At 41.7% G+C, this 10,814-nt stretch overlaps 2 protein-coding genes across 2 annotated transcripts; both read left to right on the top strand.

Annotated features, from left to right (window-relative positions):
• Positions 1 to 1,350: 1,350 nt before the first annotated feature.
• On the top strand, positions 1,351 to 5,492 carry si:ch211-199f5.1 (protocadherin-8). Its single transcript, XM_018703112.2, has 3 exons — positions 1,351 to 4,195; positions 4,315 to 4,513; positions 4,803 to 5,492. Exons 1-3 carry the CDS (start codon positions 1,730 to 1,732, stop codon positions 5,114 to 5,116), a joined length of 2,979 nt encoding a protein of 992 aa, XP_018558628.1. The 5' UTR covers positions 1,351 to 1,729; the 3' UTR covers positions 5,117 to 5,492.
• A 103-nt stretch (positions 5,493 to 5,595) lies between these two features.
• Positions 5,596 to 9,877, top strand: LOC108901586 (leukocyte cell-derived chemotaxin 1). The gene is made up of 6 exons (XM_051073143.1): positions 5,596 to 6,973; positions 7,550 to 7,690; positions 7,810 to 7,923; positions 8,084 to 8,237; positions 8,675 to 8,870; positions 9,419 to 9,877. Exons 1-6 carry the CDS (start codon positions 6,794 to 6,796, stop codon positions 9,639 to 9,641), a joined length of 1,008 nt encoding a protein of 335 aa, XP_050929100.1. The 5' UTR covers positions 5,596 to 6,793; the 3' UTR covers positions 9,642 to 9,877.
• The last annotated feature ends 937 nt before the right edge of the window (positions 9,878 to 10,814 follow it).

The following is a 10,814-nucleotide window of genomic DNA, read 5'->3' as shown; positions in this document are numbered from 1 at the left end:
AGTACAGTTTAATCCCCAGGTGATAATATCTGAGTTAAGAAGCAAATACATTCTGCTGCAGTTATACTCATACTTGAAAAGTTTGTTCTGTAAAATCACTCATCTATCTTTGTTCTCACTGAAGCCTCTACTATTTCAGTCTGTCTCTGTGGGCTTTTCACAGTGTTTCAGATCATTATCAGTATCGTTTCAGATTGTTGTTAGTGCTTCAACCACAGCATGCTGTGGACAAATGAATTCTTGCAAGCAAAATACACACAAGCTGTCATCTTCAACAACTCGCCCTCAGCTCATTAAGATATACAACAGATGAAGATGGTAAAGGTAAACATGTCAGTTATGAGCAGACTTCTGTCTAGATGCTGGATGGAGGAACAGTTACACACTGTGTTTTTCAGTAATCCTGCAGTACAAAGAAGCTCTAAAGCATAATTATACTGGAGAAGAATATTAACTCTATCAAGCTCCACTAGAGCTTTGACACAACATCTAAAATGTAAAATGTATTTTCAAGACTGATATTTAAATTTAGTTTACACAGCCAATTCCAGTTATCATTTTTCAAATATGTGGGAAATTAGCTTAGAAAAGGTTGAAACTGTTAAAATTGTGCCAACACTCAAAAGATACAATGAAACGGGAGCACATGTTCCAATCCAATTCTGTATTCTGCAACATTAGTGAACCATATAATATTACATTTTAGTTGAGACAGTGCCATCGAAGTGTAGATTGTGTATAGACTGTGGCAGTTCTGTATTGTACCAAGCATTATCAACAAATGCTTGTTGAACATATAGTTCCATAATCATGAGGCGGGCTTTCTACAGGACTGTGGATCCTGCCTGCAGAGAATTGCTGCAATTTGCTACATTGGGCGCTGATGTTGGGTGATAAGGTCTGTCTCATGGTCAACATTTCAGATTCATTGCAAAGGTGCTGGATGGGGTTGAGATGGGGGTTCCTTGCAGACCAGTCCAGTTCTTCCACACCAAACTTTGAAAAAACCCTCTTTATGGACCTTGATTTATGCATTGTGACGTTGAATCTTGAATAAATTCCTTATCTGCTCTTATCTAAAGGGTCACAAAATTGAGGTGCTATTGTCACCATATGAAGAGCATCACTCCTCCTTCAGAGAGGCTGCGGATGATAATTAAGCTGTTCTCAAATGAGCTGAGCCCTCAACAAAACCTTTCTCAGCTGCACCAAAAACAACTGAGGATGCCCTCGTGAGCGCATGCACACAAACACACACACACACCTACTCGCGCTCCGGCACGCTCAATAGACAATAAACTAAACATCAAAAGAAGAAGTAATAGGCTTTTGCTAAATAAAACCATCACTCGGTAATGGCTGTGGTAAGACGATAAACAGTGCAGGGACTATCTTCAAGCAGTGGCATATCTTTCTGCCCTTTTTTCTATTTCGCAACTTTCTTCAGTGTGCACTCTCAAAACAGGCTTAAAGCATTTTTTATAAGGGGGTATTTTTAATTCTACAGCGAGGGATTGGTCACACTTCGTCTCATTAGCATGAGGAGCTGTATAAACCCCGCCACTGCAGGATTTTGAGCTGTGTTCAAGGCGAGGCAACAAGCGCATCTGACTGGCTGCGCGCAAGGAGCAAGTAACTTTCACTTTTCAGCACATTTCAGTTCACAAAGGCGGGAGCTGCATGGAGAGCTCACTCCAGAGGTGAACTGGTCTCGTCTGTTCAGCGCACAATGGGGCTGCCTACCCGGGGAAAGAGTACTACGAAGATGATTCGGGGCAAATTTATAACTTATTGGCACCGGTGGATTTTTATTTTCTCAATCCATCAGTTTTTATTTGCCTTAACGGCTCAATCCGAAGGAAATACTATACGATACCAGACGAATGAGGAGGACGCACCAGGTACAGTCATAGGAAACCTTGCCAAGGACATGTCCTTGAGTCTCTCTCATTCCTCCAAGACCAATTTCAGGATGATGAAACAATTCAATGATTCATTCATCAGGGTCAGAGAAAGCGACGGGGAACTCGCTGTCGGGGAACGAATTGACAGGGAAAGGATCTGCAGACACACTCTACAGTGTCTCATTACTTTTGACGTGGTGAATTTCTCCAAAGATCGCTACAAATTGATTCACGTTGAGGTGGAAGTAAAGGACATCAATGACAACTCTCCGGAGTTCCCAAACAAGGAATCTATAGTGGAGATCTCCGAGAATGCAGCAGTGGGGTCCCGTATCCCTCTGGACCCGGCTGTGGACGCTGATGTCGGGTCAAACTACATCCAAAGCTATCAAATTTCTGTCAACAGTCATTTCACCATTGATGTGCTCCTGAGAGCGGATGGGGTTAAATATGCGGAATTGGTGCTAATGAAAGAGCTAGACAGGGAGACTCAGTCATCATACATTGTGGAGCTGGTCGCCACAGACGGAGGAAACCCGTACAGATCGGGGTCAACAAAGATAACTATCAAAGTCACAGACTTTAATGACAATAGTCCCGTTTTTGACCAGAATAGTTTCTCAGTCAGTTTACCAGAGGACGCGCCGGTTGACACTGTTATACTGGACTTAAACGCAGTTGATGCAGATGAGGGCTTAAACGGTGAGGTCGTCTACGGGTTCGGAAAACAGGTTCCTCATGAGATCCGAGAACTTTTCCAAGTGGATAATAAATCAGGTCGCCTGACGCTCAGGAGCCCCGTGGATTTTGAGGACAAAAGCACCTATGAGGTAGACGTGCAGGCAACTGATCTGGGACCTAACCCGACCCCCTCCGTGTGCAAAATCATAATTCACGTCACAGACGTTAATGACAATGCCCCAGAAATCAGTATCACCCCAATGACCTCCATCACGACGGGCATTGCATACATCAGCGAGGCGGCAGACAAGGACAGTCTGGTGGCGCTGATCAGCACCCTGGACAGAGACTCGGGTGTTAACGGTCAGGTCTACTGCACATTATACGGTCACGACCATTTCAAACTCCGACAGGCGTACGGGGACAGCTACATGATAGTTACAGCAGCAGCCCTAGACAGGGAGAGGATTAGTGAGTATAACTTGACGGTCATGGCTGAGGATTTTGGGTCACCTCCGCTGAGAAAGATCACTCAGTACACCATCAGACTAAGCGACGAGAATGACAACGCCCCTCACTTTACTAAGGCTGTCTACGAAGTTTCAGTGGTGGAGAACAATGCCCCTGGCGCTTACATCACCACAGTCGAGGCCAGCGACGCGGATCTGGGCAACAATGGCAAAATTACTTACAGACTTGTGGACAGTGTTATCATGGGGTCCCCAGTGAACACCTTTGTCTCGCTCAATTCAGTGTCTGGCTCTATATATGCACTAAGAAGTTTCAATTATGAAGTAATGAAACAGCTAGATGTACACATCCAAGCGACTGATGGGGGGTCACCACAGCTGCAGAGCACAGCTGTCATCAGACTAAAAATAGTTGATCAGAATGACAACCAACCTTCTATAATAGAGCCACCCCTTTACAAAGGATCTGCTGAGGTTTTCCTGCCCAAAGATGCACCTGCGGGTTATGTGGTAACCCAGATAAAGGCCACAGATGCTGATGAAGGCATAAATGCACAGCTGTCCTATAAAATCACCGAGGGGGGACACCTGGGTTTCTCCATCAACAAAGAGACAGGGAAGGTGCACGTGAGCCGACAGCTGACATATGATCTCACAGACAATGTCAAAGTCACAGTGTCTGTGAGTGACAATGGATCCCCCGCTCTCACCTCCACAGCCATTATACACTTAAGTTTTATAGAAGGAACTCTACCCAGCTTGCCTTCCTTTGCTCAAAATGGCAGCGAGGAGCTCTTTGAATGGGACATGTCCATAGCCATAATCATTGTACTGGCAGGGAGCTGCTCCCTCCTCCTGCTGGCTATCATTCTCATCACAACCATTTGCAGCCGCAGGAAAAAAGAGACAAGGGAGAGGGGGTGTGATGAAAAAGAAGACATACCAAATGTGGAGAAAGCGGAGAGTGGTCATATTGATTCAGTGATTGCCAACCACAAAGGCAAAGTGTTTGATGCCCATCCATTTCCAGAGAAGCCTCCATTGGCCAGCAGCAACACAACAGAGGCAGGCTGTGAGGATGGCAGGCAGACACCAGGCATCTTTGAGTCAAACAGCAGGGTGATGGAGGGCAAATTAAAGGTAAGCTATTATTTTTCAGAGATATTTCAAGTTTGTCACATACTGACTATGTTGTTGACTTTGTTTTTTTGGACTGTTGAATTTTGACTCAAAATTCATGCAACTCTGTATTTTTACAGGGTTATTCTACACTGCCAGGATATGGGAAAGAAACTGTCAGACCGATAACAATATGGAAGGGTAATTCATTCACAACAATATCAGCGAGAGATCCCCACATCAGTGGCAAGGACAGTGGCAAGGGGGACAGTGACTTCAATGACAGTGATTCTGACATAAGTGGAGATGTGCACAAAAAAGAGTCGCCACCAATGAACAGTGAGTGTCACAAAAGCACAAGATTAAATAATAATAAAATAGAAATTCAGAGCGAGTGGAATGAGAATGTGTAAAGATGAAATCCATGCAGTATTATGACTGCATTCTTTTTGCCTCTTACAGTGTAATTTATATTTGATTATAGAACAAAATCTAAGCTACACACGCAACAGATTGCTTCCACTTAGAACAATAAATTTACCAGTCCACTGGATACATTATGATTGATTTAACTTGGGCTCACTGGGGCGTTCATATTACATCCTGACTGCACTGCTGTTTTCTACAGGTCTCTGGGCATGTACAAGCGAGTGCAAAGTGTTAGGACACTCCGACCGATGCTGGAGCCCTTCAGCCACAAGGCCCAACACGAGTCTGGCCTGTGGACCGCATCTGTCAACGTTCTCCAAGACAGCTTCACTTCCCCGGGACGCCAGAAGGGAAAACTACTACCCGGCGCACATACCCAAAACCAACGGTCTGCAAAGCGTGTACGAAAAAGTTCAACACCAGGAGTTTGATTATATTCTTGTTGGTCCGCCAACACCAGCCAGAATACAGGAAACAGATGAGATTTCAATTCCAGAGTACACAAACTCTTAAATGAAACATTAAACTCATCAGAAGAGATTCTGTCTTTATACTGTACAGTACTTTTATCTTAATTGACTCTATGTTGGATTGTTGCAGTGTTTTGTAGTATGTCATGTGTCTGTTGGCTTCTATAAGACTGTTCATTGTATCATGTGTAATATGCAAGATTTTGTACATTAATAATATATTTTTCATAATGATTCAATGTAAAGAAAAAATTTTATTATGAATTTTCATGAGCATGTGTTATTATTTAAGGGGCATGACCAATGGACATTTAAGATGACAGGGGCCTTTCTGCTGTGGAAAACAATCAGTATGAAAGATTACCATGTTTGTGGTAGATTTTGTCACATTGTTGCACAAATAAACAACTAAAAGCAAATTGTTTTGCTGTGCTGCTACAGTTTAAATGTTTAGCTATGTGGGCGATCAGGATCCAAATGTAATCCTATAAACAGAGCACAACCTATTGTGCTGAGGGAATAGTTATAAAACACACAGAATAATTAACATTTGCCTTAAAGATTTATAAGCCACAATAAATCAAAAGGTCCTCCAGAGCTAAATCGATAGCAAGCATCAGTCTGTGTCATATTCTTTTCATGGTACACAATGTAGTTACAATGTAGCCTCAATTTACATGCAAATGCTACATTTCTGATCAAATGCTGCAACAATTACATTTTTCAAAGGTCAAAGAATGTGTGGAACTTTTCTGATTGCCTCCCAGCTTACCAATTATCCAAAAAATGTGGTTCAGTCTGTTTCCAAGCAACAGCAGCACCACACATTTGAACCTCTTTTCTTTCTGTGTTTCTTCCTTTTAAGTTATGATAAGGACAGACTAACCTTGACCACAAAACTACCTTTCTCAATCAGGAAATTCTCAATTAAGCAAAGGTTATTTCTGAGTGTGCCTCTGTGATTGTGTATGGTATTGCAAACCAGTGCTGTCTTGCAGCATATTATAGGAATATAACTACCAAAGAAGACCTGCTTCTGCGCGTAAGTTTGATTCATAGGTTGTGCAATATGCTCATTCCTGCTGATGCCTGTAAGCAGCACTGGAACTGGAGGAAATCCTTGCAGAATTTATACAAGTCACCATGACTGGCACTATTAGAGGTTAGTAATAAAAAATATCAAGTATTAAAAATGGTTCTTTGAAAGCTCAGCTGACTCATAACAGGCCATATGTTCTCCTCCAAACAATCACTGACAACAACCTGTAGTACATGACACCAGCCAATCTCTGATAAGATCAGAACTGCTTCAAAAGTCTTGTTTTAGCTTGGTACCACAGGATGGCCACCTTGCCCTAGGCAGCCTGAGACTACAGGTAACAGTCAGACGAAGAATTTAGCTCAAAGAATTTATATCAACTGTACGTCATTCACACTCAACCGTCAAACAGACCTAGGTGGATAACCTGATTCTCCAAAGAGAAGCAACAGTATTAGAGAAGGAATTGTAGAGGACATCATGAGAGAGACTATGGAAAAAGTCCAAAACACCACTCATGGATATGGCTGTTTTCAACACTGCATGCCTCTGGTAAGACAGATTTAATAGGTTTTTGATTAAAAATATAATTGACATCCACGACTTGTTAATAAAACTGTAGACTCTGTAAAATCTTGCGGTTTCCAGGACTTTTATTCTTGTCTGTTTCTTATTAAGCGCATGTCATTTCTTACTTTGCTCACTCTGAACTTTAAGGGACAAAGCACATCCAGCACATCCACCTCCGCTACAGTCAGCCGCCTCTTGAGATTTGGAGCTGTGGCTCTTATTGTTGGTGTCGTGTTCATGCTGTGTGCAGCCATGGCTGCGCTCTACCTGTGGAAAGTCAGTGACAAAAATGTAAGTGTCGACAAAGGACCATGCTGTACTTTTACAGTGCCCCTTTCAATAACAAATACATGAAACTGAATGTGAGGAGGATACTAAGGGTGGGAAACAGAACTCAGATTACAAAAAATTGATTACAGGCCTGATGATTTGATTTCTTGAGACTGTCATAAGATATATTTATGTTAATGACTGAGATGCCCTATTAATAATCATCACAATTCAGACTGTGAAATTGCATCTTTAATTCTGTCTAGAACACATACATAAATTGTTCTAGTAACTCTAGTTTATCATAGAAGAAATACTGCTATGTTTGTGTCTTAATGAGCTCGCCTGTAGGGCAAACATCCCCATCAAGGTCTGCAATAGCATCTCTTGTGGAGCTTTGCTCAAATTCTCAGCATGTAAAAACCATGCAGGATTTCTGTAAGAGAAGAGATGAGAAAAATACTGAGAGGGGGAATAGTATGAGCAGTATAAAGCTTGTTCTTTTTTCTGTATTTCACTTCTTTTGTGTTTGCTGCAGTGTGATTTACAAAACTTTGCTAATCAGTCATCTTAATGTTCCACTTTGATCATTGCCAGGTTTATAATGTGCGTTACAGTATGAACATCAATGGGGAGGTGAGGGAGGGTTCCATGGAAATTGACTCTGACAACAACCTGGAGAGATTCAAAACTAGGAGCGGAGCTGAGGAAGCTGTGGAGATTCATGACTTTCAAATTGTGAGTGAGTTTGTCCTTGTTCTCTCTTCCTGAGGTGGTTCAGCTGAGACTTTTTCTGTGTGTTTAGCGAAGTAGCAAAGCTGTGAGTGTAAACATGGCATCTCTGTGATTTGGTGCAGGGAATAACTGGAATCCGCTTCTCTGGAGGAGACAAGTGCTATATAAAATCCCAAATCAAAGCCAGCCTTCCACACATGGGAGCTCACAAGAAAGAGTCGCTGATGTTTGACCTGGTATAGGCACACTACTTGATACAGAACGTTTGCAAATTTGAGAGAGGGAAAAAAAATTACAGTCCTTAAAGCAAGCAGAAGACATTCTGGCAGCTCTTAACACTGTAATTTCTTTTTCTACCTGAGTAATTCAAGGATATTATCTTTTTTATTTTTTCAGACAGATGAACTAATGCCAGTGAGGTTTGATGAAGAGTTCCTCATATGGGTCGCAGGAGAGCAGCCACTCAAGGACACCAGTTTTCTGAGCAACAAAATTCTGAGTCTTTGTGGAGAACTTCCAATTTACTGGCTTCAACCCACGTTCCCGAAAGGTTGCCTTCCTCTCTTTTTTCTATTTGATATTTATTCATTCCATCCTGCAAGAAAACTACTCTACTGTCATACAGCATGGTCTATACTATGTGAATTATTGTGCATTTCTCCAAAGTTAAAGTCTTGGTTGCGATTGCCCTGCTTATTATCGACACACTTGTTAAATTTACAGTCTTGTCTGAGAAGTTAGTGAAACACATGAACATCTTGAACATACTCGACATTTGGAGTCATACACCGAAAAAAAAAAGCTTGAGTCTTGTATTAAAAAAGAATGATCTTAAAATATGCAAGACTGCCTGATATCACTGCTGCTAATTTAATTATTCAGAACATCTGAGGCAGACCCAGCTATGTAGGATTGAGCTCTGAGGACATGTATGGCATCTTGTGGATGTTGACCCAATACTCTCGCCTCTTGTGGCTGCTGTAACAGATGGGGAAAGGAGAAAGAGAGACACACAGCGAGCCAAACGGCAGTTTAACATGGAGGAGTTTGAGGCAGCTGCTGGGGAGAGGGACCCGGTGAGTCACGCAGAGGATGACACCTCCAAGAATCATGGAAGAAGAAGAGGAGGGGGCACAGTCAACCGCAGGGTCAGCGTACAATCCCGAAAACCCCTATCATGTGAGTACCGACTTCATCAACTACACTGTTTATGACAAACAAGACTCCAGAGCTGGTGAATTTTTGATTAAGTATCAAGAGGCATATACTGAGGCCTGAAGCAACCCTTAAAGCAACATCATGAAGTGAAGTTTCTCTGTTTTGTCAACACTTTCACTGATGACTACATAACACCATCTTTAAGATGCGAGCCTTGTTAAAAATGCATTTTCACAGAAATAGAAGAATATGGTGTGGCAATGTGTTAACCTGGATTTAGCTATTCTGTCAGCTGTGGGTGGTATATGCCACTGCTGCTGGGAGGTGTCGTATTAGTAGCTATAATTACAGGTCACTGGGGTAACAGCTGCCATTCCAAGTTGATGAACTTATGAACTGAAGGGAAAATTCCCACCGGTTATAAAAATTCATGTTGCCTAAGAGGACTGGAGTCACGTGTTTGGGAGGATGAGAAGTTTTTGAAAACATTTGAATTGCAAATGAGTGTAAGTTTAAAAAAAAAAACACACAACTGCTCTTCAAAATTAACACTGCTTCAAAACTACAGCGCAGCGGAGGAGCCAGAGAGGAAAGTGCCATGACCTTTGACACCATGTTAGACCACCAGGGGATCTGCTGCTCAGAGTGCCAGCGCAGCTACACTCACTGTCAGAGAATATGCGAGCCTCTGCGTGGCTACTGGCCTTGGCCTTACAACTACAGAGGGTGCCAGGTAGCTTGCAGAGTCATTATGCCTTGTCGCTGGTGGGTGGCACGCATTCTAGGTGTTGTGTGAGAAAACATGCTACATTTGTGAGGGAACATATATTATTTTTATTCCCAAACACCCTAAAGGTCACTAAATTTTCAGCTTCTCTTCAGACAGGCATGCAGATATTTATTTTCTTTGACTGTAAATACTCTCAGAGCTACACCTGTTAACATGAAATGCAGATTGTGATGTTTGATCATCTACACTATGAAACCTATGCTAACTGAAAGACTAGACAAAATATTTGACATATATAAACATAAATTATATATAGAAACAGGTGCTTTCTCTTTGTAGCCATACACTGCTTCTTCACATACAGTAAAACTGGAATACATAAATGCTATATTTGTATCCACAGCAACAGACTCACAAATGAGCACATTCATTTTTGCATCATGTAATACCAGGGCTTAATGCACTGTACTGTGTTTAATGGAGGAGTATGGGACTGGATCCAAAGGCTCAGCAGATCATGTACCTTTTCTGACTGAATAGGCTTCAATAAATTCTAATTACAGTATATGCTGGCTTTGATGTAGCTGTTTTTTGTGTTTCTGTGTGTGCATGTGGGTGTGTGTATGTGTCACATGTTTCCATGGTTCCACTGGGTGTTTTTCTGATAAAACTGAAGTGACAGCAATGGTTGCCATAACTTCCATTCACAGCTCAGAATCAGTTTGAGGGCAATGCAATTTGTGCACACTGACATCTGCATTGATGTGATGTAATGTGAGATGAGTGTCATGGCAATGATGGAAAATATTTCCATAAAAGTGACATTTTTATTAAATAAATAAATCAATATTTTTTTCTATGAAAAAAGGAGGGGTGTTGATGCTAAACTTCCAAATATCACTGAGACTGGCTTTTTTCTTTTCTTTTCTTTTCTTTTCTTTTCTTTTCTTTTCTTTTCTTTTCTTTTCTTTTCTTTTCTGCACAGCTGCCATTGGGACTTTTGGCATAGGCCAGTCTGAAAACCTCAAAATCAAAAGAAATCAGATTACTATCTCTAAAGCTATAACCCAACTTTCTAAATAATTGAAAGGAGCCATGTTGTGATCAAGACGATTTCACAGAGGGTGATCCAGGCACATCAAATTACAACAGATGTGAAATTGCACCATATCAGCCACTAAAACCACATTGAAACTCTGAAGCAGTGTGAGGAAACAGCACAAAGAGATGCTTGTCTCT

Source organism: Lates calcarifer, linkage group LG1 (genome assembly GCF_001640805.2).
Source record: "Lates calcarifer isolate ASB-BC8 linkage group LG1, TLL_Latcal_v3, whole genome shotgun sequence".
In the NCBI taxonomy this organism is placed as follows: Eukaryota; Metazoa; Chordata; class Actinopteri; family Centropomidae; genus Lates; species Lates calcarifer.
The sequence above is the reverse complement of the archived record's forward strand: the minus strand, read 5'-3'. Positions and strand labels throughout refer to the sequence as shown.

Bases quoted from the DNA above. Each gene is read 5' to 3' on its own strand.
- si:ch211-199f5.1 (XM_018703112.2), top strand. From the start codon at position 1,730: ATGGGGCTGCCTACCCGGGGAAAGAGTACTACGAAGATGATTCGGGGC. The intron at 4,196-4,314 runs GTAAGCTATTAT...GTATTTTTACAG, and splicing joins TGATGGAGGGCAAATTAAAG to GGTTATTCTACACTGCCAGG. The intron at 4,514-4,802 runs GTGAGTGTCACA...TGTTTTCTACAG, and splicing joins AGAGTCGCCACCAATGAACA to GTCTCTGGGCATGTACAAGC.
- LOC108901586 (XM_051073143.1), top strand. From the start codon at position 6,794: ATGTCATTTCTTACTTTGCTCACTCTGAACTTTAAGGGACAAAGCACA. The intron at 7,924-8,083 runs GTATAGGCACAC...TTATTTTTTCAG, and splicing joins AGTCGCTGATGTTTGACCTG to ACAGATGAACTAATGCCAGT. The intron at 8,238-8,674 runs GTTGCCTTCCTC...CTGCTGTAACAG, and splicing joins TCAACCCACGTTCCCGAAAG to ATGGGGAAAGGAGAAAGAGA.